The sequence below is a fragment of the Otolemur garnettii genome, unplaced genomic scaffold (assembly GCF_000181295.1).
Source record: "Otolemur garnettii isolate 467f Iridium unplaced genomic scaffold, OtoGar3 scaffold00058, whole genome shotgun sequence".
Taxonomy (NCBI): Eukaryota; Metazoa; Chordata; class Mammalia; order Primates; family Galagidae; genus Otolemur; species Otolemur garnettii.
Genome location: NW_003852453.1, coordinates 9084662 through 9105102, shown reverse-complemented (window position 1 = coordinate 9105102; position 20441 = coordinate 9084662). Strand labels below are relative to the sequence as shown.

Genomic DNA, 20441 nt, shown 5'->3' with positions numbered 1-20441 from the left:
AATGCATTTCATTTTCTAAATAAAGGGTCAAGGAAGGAAACAGCAAAACGGAGGTCTCCCGTCACGTCTACTGTCTTTGCACAGAGACACCGCTAGCAGCCGCACCCTCCGGCCCAGGGAAGCTGTACTTCTAGAACCCGTGCCACAGGACTGCTACTCTTTTACTTCCCTCCCCAGAAGACCCCAGTAGCCTGAAGTCCTTTTCTCTGTGAGGGGATATTCTGGAAAGGTTTTGATCTTTTGGTCCTTGTGAGAAACAAATAGAAATGATGTTGGTAAATGATCTTTGTATCTTCAGGGATGCTTGTTGCAGAACCTTGCTGCGCATATAACGGAGGCTCTGGCTCGCTAGTTTACCCTCTTTTGAAGCACAGAGCTAGTTTTTTGTTTTTTTTTAAGACCTTGGAGAAATTGTTAACATAAAAGATGGTTCAGCCATACTGCATAATAAAAGGAAAAGAAGTTGAGGGAAATTATCAATGATCATAACTGCTTTTCTGAACTGGTGATTCAGCAGAAACCAGAATACCACTTATACAATAATGAAACCAAACAACGTTCTGGGACTTCTATTTTAAGATTAATTTAATAATTTAATTTAATAATTAATTGTACAGTCCAGTGTCTCAGATGTATTTTAGTCACTAAATATATACAGAGCTACAAGCATGGCATACTCCTCAAAAATGGTTCCTAAAGAATTCTCCGGGCCTAGAACACAGACTCCAACTTCCAGAACTTGCATTTCCCTGCTGCCCTCCTAACTATACATCTCCATCTACATTTTGGTTCATTTTCTTACCCTCTTCCGGGACTCTTCAATGGCAGACAGTAGGGCATTGTCCTTCTCATTCTTTAGGAAGCCCTATGAACAGAGAAAAAAAAATGACACAAGTTAGGTTAAAACTAACCTTCAAATAAAGTATACTATACAACAAACTATAACTATAAGGAGAACAACTTTGCCCACCTTCACATCACAAAATTCTCTCAACTTAAAAACATCAAAGTAAATGTTTTTACAGATGTTTCCTAATGTCTTTCATTGTAGGAGCACACTATGATTGTTAGAAGGTAAAGACCCCATGAAACAGTAGTGTGGAGTCCTGGGTCCATCCCTTAAACATGTAAAAAGTGAACAGTCAAGATGATCCTTCAAAACCGCTGAATGGCTCATATTACCCATACAGCTTTGGCTATGTGGCCGGTCACAGTTCCTCTAACTGTTCTTTAGTCTCTATTTCTCTGCTGATTTCAATTAATGCTTCAACTTTTTCCTTACATGGAGGATGCCATCACCACCCATTTCGCTGGGTGCTATTCACGTGTTTGCCAATAGATGAGAAACCCTAAAAATCATTTATTTGCACAGTTTCTTCTGGGGTTTTGCCATGTCACTCCCTGTTTCAGGTCTGATGACAGCCACTGCTTGTTTATATGTGAGGTGAAGAAACAGTTTACAAATCCAGTTTAATGTACACAGGTTAAACACCTGCAAAATGAAACTATACAATATCATGATGGTTGAAAAGAAAGGCTTTAAAATGTGACAGTTTCAAATCCTACCTCAGGCGTCCTCAAACTAAGGCCCGTGGGCCACATGTGGCCTGCCTAGGACATTTATCCAGCCCGCCGGGTGTTTTTGCCTCTGTTGCCTGTCCTGCTTAGCAGCCAACTCATCCTGGGGCCCACAGTCTGGCCCTCCAACGGTCTGAGGGACAGTGAACTGGCCCCTGTTTAAAAAGTTTGAGGACCCCTGGCTACCTCTTCCATTTACTAAAGACAGGACTTTAGCCAGGCCACCCAAACGCTCTATATCTCAGTTTGCTTATGCAAAAAAAAAAAAGTGTGTGTGTATAAATATATATATATGTGTATATTATATATATACATAAATATAAATATATACATAAATATAAATATATACATAAATATATATATACACAATAAAAAAAAAAGATAATGTAATCAAGTCCTTAGCCCAAGGCTCTACACATGTAGTTCTATTAGAATCAATTACTATTTAAATCTATTGGGCCTGGTGTTGTGCCTCACGCCTCTAAATGTAGCACTCTGGGAGGCTGAGGTGGGTGGATCACTTGAGCTCAAGAGTTCGAGACCAGCCTGAGCAAGAATGAGACCCCATCTCTACTGAGATGAATTAACAACTGAAGCAAGATCTCTTAAGATCAAGAGTTGGAGGTTGCTGTGAGCTATGATGCCAAAACACTCTACCAAGAGTGACAAAGCGAGACCCTGTCTCGAAAAAATAAATAAATAAAAATAAAAGATTCAGATCTATTGATGACTCTCATTAATGAAACAGAGCCCAGGGCGACCTACTTGTTCACTGTCCTTATTTGCTTGAGCTGAGATCTAGCAGGAAAGAGGGCAAGACAACTGTACTTTCAGCCACAGCTACAGACAGACACATAGATATACAGAGTGGGCTTCCATGCTAACACCTTGTCCTTCATAGAAGGGTGACGTTTCTTTTCCAAAGGTTGGAGTGCGGGGGTTGAGTGGGAACAAGAAAAATGACCCATTGACTAACAGGCAGAAATCAAAGTCTTAGCTGTAATATGGAAGGAAGAATTCAAGTTACCTCACACATCAGATCCACCTGTACTCCAATGCAGGCACAAGCACGTCAAGCACACTATTGGTGCATTTATATGTGTCTAAAATGGCCTGCTTTTTCAGTATCAGGTTTTTCCTTTTTAAAAAAACTTTAAGGAAATGTTATACAAAGCAGAATTCTGCAAAAGCTTCTAAAATGACAAGCTAAATTAAAACACACTCGCCAGTTTTCTTGTATTGGCAATGTACTGCCATGGTTAATTAGTTCTTGATCACATGTTACATTTTAACAATTGGAATGTTTTAGTATACAGTTATGTGTCACTTAAGACACGTTAGATGGTACAGCCTACTGCACGCTTAAGCCATAGAGTATGGCCTATGGCTTCTAGGCTATAAGCCTCTATGTTTCTGTACTGAGCACCTTAGGGCAACTGTAAATATCTGTGTATCTAAACATATCAAAACATAGAAAAGGTACAGTAAAAATACCATGCTATATTCTTATGGGACCACTGTTGCCTATTTGGTCTGTCTTTGACCCAAAGATCCTCATGTGATACATGACTGTGTTCCATTCAAGTATTCTTTTTTTAAAAAATAGGGAGAGGTGAAGGGATAATATAGGGGAAATAAATTTAAACATATATATACAGACTCTCCAGATCCCTAATGTATTGGCTCATGACTCCCCCACACCTGCTGTCACATCCTAACCTGGGCAGTGCACAGGGGAAATAGCCAACAGGCCCAGCAAAAGGTGTCCTCATATAGACTTCTCCAGGGTCGTCTCTGAGGCAGCTCTGAGAACACAACACGAAGACTGCTCCAAATATCTAGACTGGTAACTGTGGTGGGGAGTTGGGTTCACTTGCCTAATAATGTAATGACCTCAATAAATCAGAGGTCATAAAGCAAAGAACCTATGTGGTTCATTCAGAAAGGGACAACCTGTCAACATGCCTGACTCTGGCTATCGCAGGAAAGCCAGACACAAAATAACACCAAAAATTTTGACAGGCCTTGTTTATACCCTTCACAACAAATGATTTCAGCAAATCAATAAAACTCTGGTATGAACTCGCTTTCATGAGGGGTCTTCAATGGCTAAAGCTAAAGCCTTTAATGTCAGAGTTTACAAACAAAGCTATGCAACTATTATCAATGACTGATGTTCCTGAATGAAGGGGAGGCACAGATTGTGCTCTGCTATACCTTTCTGTGGCTGCAGTTATGTTACCAATTATCTCAACAAGCCATGTTGGGTGCAAGGAGAGACCTTGCTTGACAAGGTCTAGTCTATCTTTTTTCTTTTTGGTGGGGGTCAGGGTTAAATCAGATATTCTGCCCCAACCCTTCTTGGGGCTTCCTCTGCTCTTCTTAGTCAATGGCCAGCCCACCCCAGACTTTAACCTACTCCCACACCCACATACCTATCTCATGGCACTGTTAAAACACAAGTGCAAAGCAATAATCAGATGTATCTGCTTAAAAGCAAAATAATATTCTGCAAGAAACACAACCCCCAAATTTCTAAGAGATGAAATTTCAAGTAGAAGAAACAAAAGACATTATTGCTTTAGAGTGGATAACTTTTGTCTTTATAAATCTACATTTTAAGAATTTCAACAAATTAAATGAAGCATTTGTGCATGAGAGTCAAACTTTAGACCTCATTCACATACGAGCAAAGGCCATTAACCATAATGCACCTAAAAAATTGGGCCTTCTCTTTTTTTTTTAGACGGAGCCTCAAGCTATTCCCCTGGGTAGAGTGCCATGGCATCACGCTCACAGCAACCTCCAACTCCAGGCCTTCTCTATAGCACAAACACAGCCCACTAAATAGATTCTCAATTTTAACTTTGCATCCTTTATTCTCTTCCAAAATGAAATGCTACAATAGGTTACATATCACATTTGTTTTTAAAAACAACACATTACTGGCCTACTTTTTGAAAAGAATCTTAAAAAAATAACAATTTGGGCTTGGCACCTGTGGCTCAAGTGGCTAAGGCGCCAGCCACATACAACTAAGGTGGAGGGTTCGAATCCAGCCCGGTCCGCCAAACAACAATGACAGCTGCAACCCCCAAAAAACCCCCAAAAAAACAAACAAAAAACAACAGCCGGGCGACGTGGTCGGCACCTGTAGTCCCAGCTACTTGGGAGATGGAGGCAGGAGAATCGCTTGAGCCCAGGAGTTGGAGGTTGCTGTGAGCTGTGATGCCACAGCACTCTAACCAGGGTGACAGCTTGAGGCTCTGTCTCAAGAAAACAAACAAACAAACAAAAAACCAATTTGTACTCCAAATAGTGCTGTGTGCCATCTGGTGGTTGTTTCTTTTAAAGCACACACATGCCTCAAGGAAAAAGAACAGTTGACAGAACTGAAGAATTAGAAAGTTAGGTAGAACATACCTGCCTCAGCTCAGGTTTCCCACAGATCTCTTCTTTAACTTCCCTTTTCTACCCGTGTGTTTCCTTCTGTGAGGCATCTCTCACGTCCTAACTCCAGAAAGTACTTGCATTAGCTTATTGGAAAATGGGTTCTCTGAAAAGGGAAACTGGGTATGAAGGGTAAATGAGCTCCCTGCCACACTGAGGCCTCTTGGGCACAGAGAAGGCCCAAGAGCTCACCTCCTGCTCTGAATGCCAGCATCTAACTATGATCTTCAGAGCGCCCCATCACTGATATCTGTTGGGGGGGAGCCTAACGCGGCCCTACAGGAACCCTGCCCCTCCTCCTCCTCTCTGCCTAAGACAAAGGACATAAAGGAGCTATTTAGCCCATTCCTAAAAGTCATGCCAAAGGCATGAACCAGGTCATTTTAACATGGACTCACCAAAGCCCTCTGGCCAAGCTGTGGAATTTGCCAAACCTCTACAGGCCCCATATAAAGGGGGTCTCTAACTGCCTCCTCATGCCATCTTTATCCTGCCCAGGCGTGTTGCCATTCCTTTTCAGTAAACCTGACCTAAACTTCTCTGCTCTCAGTCTTGCCTCTGGGCACCACTGTGATACCTTTCAGTATCCCCTGATTTCATCAATAAGCACTTTTTAAAAAAACAAGCACTTTTTACTTGCTCTCAGCCCCCCACCCAACCCTTCTACTGCTGGTCCATTCAATAAGCAGCACCTATAAACATCTGCAGGCCAACTAAGTAAGATGACCACTCCGGACTTCCCCATCTGTATATTGTTCCTCCTAGCTGGAGTCCAGGAAACAGATCCTCTTCTAACGGACTCCTTGAGTGTGTTTTGGTTTCCAGCTTCCTATAACACAGAATAGTTCCCATTCAGGAAGCCAAGGGTAGACACTGCTCTAGGCAATTCAAAGACATTATTGCTAATCCTCTAACAATACGGAAGAGTAGACAAGAGCACCCCACTCTCCTCCACATTCCTCCTTTAGCCCACTTTACTGGTAAAAAACTGAGATTTCAACATTAAATAACCTGACCAAGGATTTCCAACCAGGAAGTCACACAGGCAGGATTCAAATAGTTCTAACTTTTAAGACCAATTGATTATGAGATACTTAGGGAACAACAAACCTCTCAATCATGAGAATAAAGAAAAACTTCTCTCTTTAAAAGGATAAAGTCCAGGAAAGCAAAATATCCTTAAATGTGTTTTCTTTATCAGGTTATTAGTTTTCTGCTACAAATGAAGACACTGAGGCTTAGAGAATACTAATACAGCAGTGCTAGTAACAGCTAACACTTAAACGGCGATTACTTTGTGCCACGTGTAAAGCTTATTGCCTGGTTTTAGCCCTCACTTTTAACTCAATGCTATTGCCTCTCAGTTGAGCAAGTTATATGAAATGGTTTGGGGAGAGTCCATGTTAAAATGACCTGGTTCATAAGAGGCAAAGGTCAGATTTAGAACCCCAATTTTGCGACTTCTTGTTACCCTTTTCTAATCAGCAGTGTTCTCATCGCAGCAAATCAAGGTAAGATAAACATATACACGTAGTTTATGCTTCATATTTATTCCCTCCCTCCCTACTTTCCATAGGGAGTAACGAGACATCATGAAATCAATCAGCATTTTTAATGAAATAAAATGCATAGAGATAAATGGCACGGATACTATTTTGTGAAGCTTTCGTTTCAATTACATATATTTATTTCTATGTATGTATGAGTCAAAGTCCAAAAGGCATAAAATCACTGCTCTAGAGGTAACTCATATAGAGTTCCAAAATCTTATTGTTGTGAAACAATGAACACCATACATCTGCCCAACTAGTGCCTCCAGCCATCTGCTGCATCTTTGACAGAGGACACGCTTGGTGCCAGTGATGTACACTGGCCAAGAACAACCCAGAATGTAACCTCAAGGTAAGTTGATTCTCCTATCAAATGTGTTGTCGTATCTCAAGGACTGGCAGCAAAGGCGACTGCCTTAAATGGCTCAGGTCAAGAAAGACAGGCATGAAATCACCTTATTTGTCATCCCCATGCAGACTCTGGGTTTCAGAATACACATGGAAGCTAATTCCTTCTGTGGAAAAATAAACTGGACAAAAGGAAGCTTGTTTTTTGCCAAATGGCCAAATTCTCTTAGCTTATTAGCTTTCCAAAAGTGAAAACTGCATGAAATAAAGATGTCTATGAGAAAAATTTTAGTATCCATGTTAGCTAGGAAAATAAGATGGCAAAAAGAGCTCACACGATCCAGTCACAGTTCTTTCCTTCTCATCTACAGCAAGTCAGTGACTTGTTGGACAGTTACATCCAACAATTTCAGTTAAAGAATGCATGTATCAAACATAAATATAAATAAATAAAGAAGATCTAAATTGGTCCTACAAAACAACAGCCATATTTCACACGGCTCTCAGAACACCAAAGACTTTTCCATGCCTCTTTCCCTTAAAGAAACCAACTGGTAATCTACCTCGTCAAAAATTTGTTTAATTTTCTCTATACACATATATGTGTTTATTTGGTTTCCACTTTTTTGCCTTCACAAAATTAAAAAAGGCTTAGAATGTAATAAACCTTGTCAAAATTTAAAGTGAGGTACCCACAACACCGTGGACACTTACCAGAAGGTGTCTGGCACAACACAAAAATGTAAGATGGGTGCTACAAAAATCTGGCATCATCTCTCATTTAATTCATACGATATATAAAAATTAATAGGAAATCTGTAACCACATGCCAAATCAAAAAAAGTGAGCAGTGACATTGAGAATGGTTATCGTTGTTGGAAAAACATTGCCAAGACACAACAAATGGCTAAGGAAGGCAGTGAAGGAAGAGTAGAATCAATAAAGCAGATCAAAAAATCAACTTAGATCAAACAAGAATTCCAATAAGAACTGTTAAACATTAGTTGGCACTTTAGTTGGTGCAATGAAGAAGTGCTCAAACTCTACAGAGCCTGACGGGCACACGCTATTTTGCTTCAAGTCATTCTCAGTAAAATACCTACTTTCCCTTCACCTCTCCCAAACCTTCTTTCCTGTTTCTGAACAAATGACCTTCCCTTAGATGAAATTTTTACAAAGGTAAAAACCTTTGAGACCTTCTGAGACCTTCCCTTAGATGAAATTTTTACAAAGGTTAAAAAAAAAAAATCCTACTTATGGTGAAAATGAGGAAGGATGAAGTAAGATACTGTTTTCAGATGAGCACAACAGAAATCCTGCCAGTACTGGGCAGCTGCTGGGCTTATCAGATGGTGTGGACACAGTTTTCATTAGCTTCCTTCTGTGGCACTTATATGCTGAGAATGAATCAAGGATTTTTTTCAAGTGCAAAGAGATGTTCATTACTGATAACACCCAGAAAATGAACAGAGAAATTCTTAAATTGGGGCATTTTCAAGATTTGGGGAACTTCCATAAGGTTTTAGAGCATGTTTGGTTATTTTATTAGAGTACTATGACTGCACAAAAATAAGAATACATAAAATGTCAGCTTTTAAGGCCTATGAGACAATGAATTTCGTTTTGCAAGGACGACAGACTAATAAATAGCAAGTCCAAGCTTTATGCTCCAACTCAGATATTTAAAGTCCCACTGCTTGTTTTTACAAAAATTTTAATCATTTGTCCACAGATTGTATAGATAACTTCAAAATACCACTGCAGAAAGCAGTGCTAAGCAGGCAGAGCTGACATTCGCCAACTGTAATATGTTTTTAATGCTGTTGAATGATTTCTCACTGTGCATTTATGCAAAAGCCTCACCACTCTCATTCAGCAGGTGGCAGCAGACGCTGCAAGTGTGGCTGTGGAGTTCCACCATTTGCCGGCTCAGCAGATCCATTTTTGCCGCAAGCATCTCTAGAGCCACAGGTGGCAGACCTTGGCAATATAACATGGCACTGAGCGGGCACTAGGCCATCTGTCACTGTCAGACTGCTGGTTCCCATTTAGTACATGGTTTCTGCTATTGGGCTAAAAACAGGGTCAATTATGTGATGGATTTGAGTCCATTAAGGCAAAACAAATTACTTGCCCCCTGTGATTCAAACTGGTTTTCAGGATGGCTTATAAATTCTCACAAGATGAAAAGAACTCAATGTGGCTAGAAGATTCTAAACCCAAGAGTACATGGCATGGGGCAGTGCCTCTTCTTGGACCAGCAAATGGCCTTACAGGCAACATTTTGACCTAAGTGTGCTTGCATGCATGGTCTCATCAAGGGCATGCCAATTCAGCTGCGAAATCATCTGCACCTTTGTTTTCCGGGAAAGCCATAGGCCTTTGAGAAAGGCACTAATATATAAGTCTATCTAACCACTCAGTAGCCCTCCCCCTCAAAAAAAAAAAAAAAGGGAAAAAAAAATCACCTAACAAAATCCCAATTTCAAAGATTACAGCATTGAATAAAAAAAGAAAATAAGAGGTGGGACTCACCATGACCCAGAAGGAAAAGCTGAAGAGAAAGTCATCTGCAAGAATGGGGCCATGTCGCTCCTTTGGTAGGGTAGCAACGGGTGCGGGATGCACAGCACACTTCCCTTGTCAACACACATAAGTACCTACCGTGTTTACCCGAAAATAAGACTTACCCAAAAAATAAGCCCAAGCAGGATTTCTATGCATTTGTTAAATATAAGCCCTACCCTGATAATAAGATCTAGTGATAATAAGACCTAGACATGCATTTCGGTGCTGAGCGGTAAGGAAGACTGGAATACCTTTTATCTGCCACAGCTCCTTTCTCCGAGCTGTTTGCAATTGCTCAGGTGCATGTGTGGTAACTGCGGTCGCAGGCATCCTATTGCGCATGAGCAAACAGCTAGGGGAAAGGAGTTCACACCACCAACAAGGTCGGCTCCCCCTGTCAGGTTCCAGAAGATGATGATTTAACTGTATTTGAATAAATGTAGGTTGTTGTATTATACTTAGTAAAAATAAGACAACCCCCTGAAAATAACCCCTAGTGTGTCTTCTTGAGAAAAAATAAATATAAGACAGGGAATATTTTCAGGGAAACATAGTCACTGCCCAATAACTCTTATCATCGAGCTGAGGCTGCTTGAAATATCATGTTGCTGCACTTAGAGAGGAAGGCTAAGGCTAAGGGCTACATCCCTGTGAGGGCCGCTTTTGTTATCTGCTCCTTCTTTCTCTGGTCATCCTGGGAAAGAAAGCAGTCTGTCCAGCTCAGTTACTGAAAGGGTCTGGAGACTTGTAGGAGTAGGAACAAGTATTAAGGGCCTAATATAAATGAGTAAAGTAATAAATGATGCCCACTTAGATGCTAATGGGGAAAAAAATGTTTTTCAGCAGAACCTCTCCTCCCAAATCCAATAAAGCCCTGGGATACCTTTTCAAGATTGTATAAGCAACTTTCCTCTGATGGTCACAAGAGGGCTGGGCTAGGCAAGGGAATGTGACTTACTCAGTGCTGCCACCTTGCCACTTCAAGAGAAATAGGCCAGAACCCATATCCCAGTCAGGACTGTGATGCAGCAGGGTGTGCCACGCTGCAGTGGAAGGGCCTCTGCTTGGGGCAGGAAAAATGGGAGCACCCCCTTCCTCTGCTTGGGGCAGGGGAAATGGGAGCACCCCCTTCCTCTGCTTGGGGCAGGGGAAATGGGAGCACCAGGAGTCCAGGGAGGGAGGGAGGGCAGCCAGCCAACTGCTCAGACTGCTGAAGTGGTCCCTGGACAACCTGGAGCATTTTGTCCCCTCTCCCCAACCACCCCAAAAGGCCTAGTATACTTGTTAAGGCTAAACTTTGCAGACACAGCAAAGGAAGGATTCTGAAAACTTTTTCAATCTAGTTCTGCAAATGGAATATTCAGTGCGCCAAAGTTTGTCTGGCTTCAAAGAACTACAGCAGAACCCTTTCCTCACCCAAAGATGAGTAAGTCTAAAAAAATATTAATCTCATAGTGGCTCTGAGGTGATGGAATGATAAGATATATCAAGGGGCAATGAAAGGTGTATGTCTTAGGGAACTGATTTCCATCTTGGAGATGCATTAGTCCATTTCCAAAGAACTTTGGGTACTAAAACCGCACTGCAGTATAAAATGGGAACAAATCAATAATGACCTTTATCACGGCCAGCATCGCTTCCCGTGGTCCCTGAAACCCATCCTAAAAGAATTCACTAAAGCAAGCCTGCATTATTTTTTAAAAAAAAAAATACACACAGAGATCTCCGGCTTTGTCAGATCTGGTGTCTTTTTCCCTTTGGAAAAGGAAACAAAAGCAAGATTTGGAAGCTATAAGCAGGAAAGGACAGCAAAGGGTATGCCCTGGAGTCAGTCGTGTGGGAGCCAAGCAGCTTGTGCCAGGCTGGTTTCTACAGTGCTCAGGATTAACCCTCCTGAGTTCTACTTAGCTAGCACCAGGAGCGCTGTTAGTCAGGACAATGTTTGGGAACCACGCCTGACGACGTTAATTCCCTGCTGGTACACTGTGTCAGTCATTTACACTGCAGTTGAAAATCACAGCTCCTCCTGCAACGCAGCAATGCTTATGCTGATGGGATTGGAGCACCAATCACCACAGACCTTTTCACAGAAAAGTGAGGTCTGGTTTTTCTGCTTATTATTATCTTCTTATTCAGAAATTCTTTCTTAAATCTATTTGTTTAGGAGACCTACTACTAACAGAAACGAGAGAGCTTCCTTTTACAACTTCACGTATTCTTAAACAGAATTCACCAAGGCATTCCTTTGTTCACGGTATATGTTATTTCATATCTCGAAAACCTTATTAAGTTTGGAAACATTTTGACTTTACCCTGTGAGAGCAGAGGAATACTGCAGAATGTACCACTCACCACTGTCACCTCAGATACAGAAAACATGAAACACTGCTTAGCTCGAGTGGCAAATACAAGCAACAGAAGGAGAAAGGGCAAGACATTTTCAAATACAAATTTCCTGAAACTGACACAGAGCTAAAACCTTTCACCATGCCCAGTCTTACTGGGAAGAGAAGGACGACTCTGCCACGTAGGGTCCCCACAGATAGAGTTAAAAGAGTGATCTGCTGGGAGGACACCTCAACCAGCTCCAACCCAGCTCCCTGCAGATGATCATGATGACTTTGCCCATTCCAGAAGACAAGCACTCCACCCTTCAGGCCAAGCCAACACAAAGGACCTAAGAGCACAACTTGCAGGACAGATCTTCCTTTTTTTGAGTCAGAATCTCACTTTGTCACCCTCAATAGAGTGCTGTGGTGTCATAGCTCACAGCAACCTCCAACTCTTGGGCTCAGGCGATTCTCTTGCCTCAGCCTCTCCAGTAGCTAGGAGCAGGTGCCTGCCACAAAGCCTGGCTATTTTTAGAGACGAGATCTCACTCTTGCTCAGGCTGGTCTTGAACTCATGAGCTCAAGCAATCCACCCAGCTCAGCATCCCAGAGCACTAGGATTGATAGATCTTATTTTTAAATATTTGTTTATAAATGATAAATTAATAAATGCTTATCATCTTCCACATGGGCCCAGGAAGACTCTAAGCACAGGTTAGTAAGTCATTTCTGGTACAGCTTAAAAGGAGTATGTCCATGAGTTAGATTCCAGGGGTCCACAAACTTTTTAAACAGGGGGTCAATTCACTGCCCCTCAGACTGTTGGAGGGCCGGATTGCGGGCCTGGGACAAGTCGGCTGCTAAGCAGGACAGGCAGCAGTGGCAAAAACACCCTGCGAGCTGGACAAATGTCCCTGGCAGGCCGCATGTGGCCTGTGGGTCATAGTTTGAGGACCCCTGGCTAAGGCAAAGAACTTTGCTGAAAGCTCAGTCTGTTAGATCAATCAGTCACCAGCAAGCCCTCAAAGAGAAAGAAATGGAGTCAGATGCAGACAGAGGCACAGCATAGCATTGATTAGGAGTCAGGTAGTTAGGATTTAAGGCAAACCGACTGCTTTGCAGATGTATGACCTTGAGAAAAGTTATTTAAGCAGTAAACCTTGCTTTGCTTAACTGTAAGATGAACTGATCACTCGATACAGAAGCTAAGGCCAGCTCCAGAGATTCCAACTTCAGGAGATGTGAAAACAGGTAAGAATTAGAATTGTTGTTACCACTACGACTACAGTATGTTTGCAAAATAATCCATACTTTGAACCACAAAAGAAATAAGCCTGTTTTTTTAAGGTAGCTGATATATATATGATTTATATATAACATAACCAAAACCCATAAAAAAGTAGAATGAAAACCAGAGATAAATAACACATTTTCATAGGAATACTAGTTTCACCTTGCCATAAAAGAGAAGCATAATTGTCCTTTGCTATCTAAAAATCCATTCTGTGCTAAAAAGGAAGAAAGCACAAAGCAAGGAATTTTAGGAATATTAATACAAAATATCTTTAAAGTAGGTAATTTTATTTTAAACAAAGTTTAAAATGTCTTGTTTTAACCATATTTGTCATCAATTTCTTAAAAGTAATACTTAAAGCCATCTAGATAAGAGTGCTCATCAAATGTTTACTTCAGGAAGAATATCTCAAAATTTCTATCTTCTAACAATAAAAAATAGCTGTAAATTGGCACGGTAGTGCTCCTAAAGTTGTCTTCAAACTTGATCAAAGGAAAACAACTCGTGTGGTCCACGTCTGATCACGATGCTCCTGGTGACGCCATTTTGCTCCTTCCTCACTGCCATCTCGGCCACGGAACGTCTCCAGCGGGCTGCTGATGTGCCTGCTCATCTACACTATGGTACTGCCAGAGCAGTCAAAGGTCTGATAGGAATACATTTTTTATCACAAAAAGAACCAGCCCCTGACTCTTTACTACCAGTCAAGCTAAAATTTCAGGAGAAAACTGAAGAGCTTCCAGTTTTCAGAGATTCAGGAATCCCCTACAAGTGCTAGAGAGAGCCTCTTCCCAGTAGCCAAACTTGAAGACCGCGGTGGAGGCGAGGAAAACAGAAGAAGCTGGCGTCTGCCCCTCCCCAGAGTGCTTAATGCACAGCTTCATTATAAAGCCAACACAAGGAAGTAAGACCAGGATCCTCTAGTTTTACTTTAAAAATTTCAATGAAAGGTGTTGAGACCACCCCCACCCCATGCCAACCAACCAAACATTTAACACAAGCAAAGCAGCAGTTAAAATGGAGTTCTAATTTGCTGCCCTAAAACTCTCTTATTTCAAGGTGGTAGGCTTGTAAAAAATAAAGGGGAAAGAATCCCTTTGTATTCTACCATATATCTAAACAATTAATGTACTAAATGTCACCCCTCCTAGGATTAAAAAATTATGCTGGGATCCAGGCTCTATGCTGCACGTTAATACGTGTACCACAGATTTATGGAATCTTTGCATAATTCTAAGCAGGAATTACTACAACTGAACCTTCCTACATCAACGAAAAGGCTGATGTGAAGAAAACTGTTCTCTCCCTAGTTTTGCACATCTATTAATTAGAGAAAACAGCGTTCAGTGACTGGCATGAATAGCAGCTAGCGCAGCAAGTCCTAGAAGAGCAGGTGGCTTTAGAAATTTGATAACAAGTTAAAAGGATCCTCAGTTCTGTGAAGATTCAACTCTTGAAACAGCTACTAAACCCTTCTGAGCAAACACTTCATGGTATAATTTACTGTAAAATACACTCACTATAAATTCTTCAGGGTTTAAAAGATAAAAATTCTTCAGCTTTTAAAAGAAACACACAAACCAAAGTTAAAATCCACTTGTTTCCTCTTAGTAACAGCATAAAGGAACAAAGAAATAAGCCAGGTCAAATCCAATTAATTTTAAGAATCAAGATTTATAAGCTTACAATTACAAACAATAGTTTTGCACAAGTAGCTTTGAAGTCACAACTATTAATTAAGCAGAAGGCACTAAAAATTATCCCTGGGTGAGAGTGAAATCCTCAATCTATTAATCTTTCAGGACAAAATCTTGTTTTGTCAAAACATTTTTCCTTATATATTTTAATCAACTATTACAGGTCATTAACATGAGAGCCATTTCTTAAAAAAAGGCACTAAAATCTAGAAATTCTTTTCAGGATTGGAAAGCACACTGCTCTTTAAAGACAGTGAAAAGAAGCTTGAACTCTTAAATTTTCCATATGCAGAGTTCTATTTTCTCTTTAGTGTCATTTCTATACATGACTAGTGATAAATTCATACTTACTAACTTAGATTACTAATGAATAATTAATTGAAATAATGCTAAAATCATTCGTAAAACCTGTATTTCAAGAATACGTATGTCACACTCAGTTTTTAACACATACATAAAAAAATACATTCCAAAACCTCCGTGTTACACCTTTCACATCTGCAGTGTTCATTTACAAGTCTGTTTTGCTCATTCAACCAAAGATAAATTTTCAACCTATCGCCGCTTTATGAGTATGAGAAATACTTACTGTAGACAAAAGGATTCCATTTTCCTTCTGGGAAGGTTCTCTACCTTCCTAAAGAACTCTCTTACACTGTGTACAAATTCATTTTCTTAGTTTTACAGTAACAAAGCTCCTGTGCTATAGGACCTAACATAAACGGAATGGCCCTGCAGCTGCCTTCAGAACCCAGCTCACCTCAACCATGATACAGCTAATTGTTAAAAATGGTGGCTGAGACATTTTCCATACATTAAATTAAGGAGCTCTGATGAAGGCGCTGGCATCCACCCACTTCAGACAAAGGAAAATAATTTGCAACTATACCAAGGCACAGATAATTGAGTCATCTCCCATACAGGGTCGGTGTGAGAGGTTTCCTCCATCTTTACAAAATGCAAACCACAGCTCATTGTCTCAGCTCAGAAATCAATTCTTTACAATGCTGCACTGGGTCAGAGTTTTAAAGGAATCTCACTCAAAGGTAAATCCAGGCGTCCAATGCCACAGGGAGCCAAATTCTCACAGTTCCTCTCCCTTCCCTGAACAGTTCCCCTCCATTCCTCACTTGACAGCTCGCAAGCCTTCCTATTGTTAAGAGTAAAGAAAGTCCCACACCTCTGGAGGGAACTAAATCCTTCAACTAGGTGAGTAATTCCCAAGTCATGCTTTAGAAAGAGGTTCAGACCCTACAGGTCCCACAATACAAATACATTCCTTGGGATAATTCTACTGTTTTTTTTTTTTTTAACACTAAATAAGCTGCTTTTTAATGCTGTGTTAAAAGCACATTATATCTGGTATCAATCAAGGTATTAAACCTGTTCTAGGTAACATTTATAATTTTATTACCTTCCAGATAATGCTTACATGACTCTGGGAAGTTTTCATTTCATTTACACAAATCACATGCTCTATGCCAAAATTCTGAAATACACTTAAAGGACTCATATCATACTCTTTTGAGGATAAATTTAAGAAGCAAAAGTAAGTATTTTAATTCAAAGTGCCAACATTTGATAATACTTAAGAATCCTCATCTTTGTTGTTACTATTTAATTCTTCTCATTTAAAGCGTTACACTAAAACATTTCCTGTGAGATAATTCAAAAAATCTAATAGTAACTTTTCCCCTAATCACCAAATACAAATGACTAAATTCCTTGCTAAAGCATCTTACACACATACACATATTCACATTCACTTATAATCTCAAAGAAGAAATTGGTTTTAGTAAAGAAAAGAAATTCTATTTTCATATTTCACCTCATACAAGATTTCTATACTCACAGGTATCTTTCAAGAATCCTAAAGAAAGTCCACACTACTCACTACTTGAAGTCTGTAAAAATCCTAAATAACTATTTAAATCTTTAGCAAATACTTCTCTGCCCCACCCAAGAGATTTTTTTTAAAGAAAAATATTAGAATGCCAAGGCACAAATTTGAACAATTCTCAGAAGAATCAAATACTTTTTCTATCAAATGAGGTAACTATCTCTGAATTTATCTCAAATTTTTAAACAAACCAAGACCTTGTCTTTCAGAGGTACAACATGCTGTCACTTTATATGCCTGGGTGCATTTATCTTAATTTCTCTATAAAACATAGGCAATCCTACCTGCAGCTCTCGAATTTAAGGAGTTACAGGACAGTCAGTCGATGCTGTCTGCTGTCGGTCACTGCAGCTCTTCCATACCTTCCATGTGGGATGAGCTCTGTCAGAACCAGTGCTCAAGTTTCTCCCACCCCAAACTGCCAGAATTGAGAGGTGGGGATGGGGGAGGGAGAGGAGGAGAGAGAGGAGAGGGGAGGAAAGAGGAGAGACGGAAAGAAGAAAAAGGAAAAGAACAACCCCTCTGCAAGTGCTGATAAGACTGAAGCACTAAGAGTCCAATTAGACAATGAGACTGCAGAGTCCCCCTAAAAAGGGTGATCTGCAGCCCCAGAGCGGAGCATCACCATTCGTTGTGCTCTACACAAATTCAGAGAAGTCAGCTGTCAGTTTAAAGCACAAACTGATGGGAGTAACAGTTTATAGGTTACAGAAGGGTATTTTATTGTTAACGGACTGTACCAAGTTAAGATTTAAGAGGGGGAGAAACAACATGTAGGCAAGGAATGCTATGATACTTTTTCTTCACCAGACCCAAGCCACTGCAATTACTCTGATGTGAATTTTTGATGACTTCCGACATCTTGCATGGTTAATAATCGCTTCAGCTGTCATGTTTGGTTAATATGGAAAATGCATTTGCTGCATTGTGATGCAGTGCTGTGGCCACAGATTGTAACACCAGTTGTGAAGCTGGTCTCTTAACTGAGCAGCAGGAATTTGCACATGCCATGATGCTAAAATAAATGGTAGTTAAAAGATTTTATACAGCAGCAGATTCTGCCATTTTAGTCTACAGAATGTGTAGCTCCAACATACAGAAGCATCTCAGATCACTGTGCCCTTGTCAACTGTACTGTCCTTCAAACAGAACAGTAAATTCGCTGTCTTAAATGTTTGGCCTCTTAGTAGTTAAAAGATTTTGATACTGTTTAAGTAACTATTCAGATTAATTACTGCTTTGAACAGAACAGAGGTTATTTGCATTTCAGGAATATAGAGCCAATGAAACTGTCAGTGACACAGGAAAATGCAGACCTTTTATTAACATATGCTCAGCTCAGCTGGCACTTCTTTGGACAACATTTAGGAAAAATACATGATGTGTAAAAGTAATGAATGTTTCCATTATGCTGCAATGGTTTTAAAAAAATGCTCCTCAGAAAGAATTTTTTTCTCTACATTTTAACGTATAGCCTGAAAATTAAAGACTACATTAAAATGCTAACATGTATTTTTCAATTCATGAAAGGAAATTCAATGCAGCAAACAACCGTGCAATTACAGGAAAGCCTGTAAAAAAACAAAGATGAAACCAAGCTAAGATCCAGGCACCAGATGATTAAAGTCAGTCCAGTCAGGTGGTGGGCCATCATTCTGGTGCAGATTGCAAAAGAAAACTAGAGAGTAAGACCATTTTATCTTCAAAACCAAAACCCACAAACCCTAAGAATATAGTCTGTTGGCAGTAAAACCATCCCTATACTACAGGACAGGAAGACCCCAAATGTTTGCTAATTTCCTAATGTATTTTTATACAAATATTAACTTGGCTATTTATATTAACAAATAGAATTTGGCTCCTTAAAGTTTCTTATTCATCTACCATCGTCATTTTTGCATTTTAAGAAGCAAAACCAAGTTACAGACTTTGTTGCATTGAAAGAAATAATGTAATTAACTTCTTTTTCTTACATCAGAACTTTTGCCAATTAAATAAATACCCAGAGTTGAGATGTTTCAGATAGTGCCTTACAAAAACAAACAAACAAAAAACCCAGCTAAACTTGGGCGGTGCCTGTGGCTCAAAGGAGTAGGGCACTGGACCCTTATGCTGGAGGTGGTGGGTTCAAACGAAGCCTTGCCCTCCCCCCCAAAAAACTGCAAAAAAACCCCAGCTAAACTAAAAAGAATATGCATAGGAACACACTGGTGTCTGAACAGTGAATAACAATGAAAGAACTTAGGTTATCAACATAAAAATCAACTCATGATTTCCTTGGTTTTGTTCATTGTCACCAAATGCATAATTTGGAGGTGCATGTGTTAACAAGTGCTCTAAAGCTGAAGAGCTTTCTAGTTTTGTTTCTTACCCTTACTTAAAATTAACTGTACCAACAGCGCTATTCAGTGCCATAGCAGATGTCACAGTAGTTGCTGCTAACATTCAACAATTCAAGCTTTTTTTGTTCCAGACCCAATACAAGTTACCACTAACAGCTCAGAAACTGCACAAGGAGGGAGGAAACATGTGTGTTGGGGGGGGGGGAGGTAAGCTTTGAAATTAACCAGGCTCAGCTTATGCTCCAATTACTGAACAAAAGACAATCCTGAGGGACCTCTCTCTGAACCAGTGCAAGAAGCAAATTCTTTTGTTTCTGATCAAATAAATACTGTATTAGAGCATAGAGGATAGGCAGCAATAGGAGTCTCTGCCTAGGGATGAAAAGAACCCCAAACCCAAATGTGGTTCAAGTCAAACCATCTCAGGGATGTAAAACCTGTTCCAGGGGATACCTCTGAGGTTCACTACACGAGAGTGAGAAAACTCTCTTTATTTACATTGGGCTGGGGGAGGGGGGCACAAAACAATACCAAACCTCACCAAGCCACTGTTAAGACATTTTTTTTTCTCTTTAATACTGCCAGCAAATAAATTAAGAGGCTATTTCCTTATACTAGAATAAACCCTAAATCAGCTCAGGCCCTTTCTCCCCTACCAATGAGTATGCCAAGGGAACCAGTTGAGATACTGGCTAGGAGTTGAATATTCTGGCTACAAAGAACCTCATAGCAGAGGGTACCAAGAAGTGTTAACTAACCTGCCTTTGGACCCCAGAGACTTAAGTATGTATGTGGAGGTCTGAAAATGCTAGAAAGAGCCACTGCACAAAGGAGGTACTTCTCTACTGAAGTCACCAACTGAAGATAAAGTGATCTACTCCTAGATGTCTATTTAGTAGTCCATTCTTTAATTTTGAGTTTTGGCTTAGGCATCAAAACTAAAGCAAGGAGAAAACCAAAGAAAATTCACGGGCCCAGTATTTACTAACATAAGGGGTAAATGTGGGCTCACTTATAAAAATACAGAGATTATGGATAGCAAAAGGAAGCTATGGAAATTCTGACTCTAGAATTAGAATAACTGCCAGGTAAAATTATATATTCACATAAATAAACCTCTAGGGTACACCGCCCATATGCAGGACTTTACCCAGAAATTAAACTTTACAGATCCCTAGTGGGCTCTGTTCTGTCTTCTGACAGGCTCACCAGGCAGCTGGGAAGATCAAGTAGTATTACCAGTGGGGTAAATACTTTTAAGAGTAAAGAATGAGGCTCAGCGCCTATAGTTCAACCGGCTAAGGCGCCAGCCACATACACCTAAGGTGGCGGGTTCAAATCCCGGACCCGCCAAACAACAATGACGGCTGCAACCAAAAAAAAA

General features: G+C 40.3%; 1 protein-coding gene across 2 annotated transcripts in view; it reads right to left on the bottom strand.

The window, feature by feature from the left end:
• NUP93 (nucleoporin 93) overlaps positions 1-20441 on the bottom strand; it is a 114317-nt gene that overhangs the window by 43216 nt on the left and 50660 nt on the right. The window contains exons 1-2 of one of the 2 annotated variants that reach the window (XM_023514741.1): positions 5002-5060; positions 803-865 (exon numbers count right to left, since the gene is read on the bottom strand). Coding sequence is in view for 1 of the 2 variants with exons in the window: in XM_003792557.2 (XP_003792605.1) it covers positions 803-865 (63 nt within the window). In the remaining variant the exon portion in view is untranslated. Of the gene's footprint in view, positions 1-802; positions 866-5001; positions 5061-20441 lie in introns of those variants that run through there. The other variant, XM_003792557.2, reaches the window with a different exon arrangement.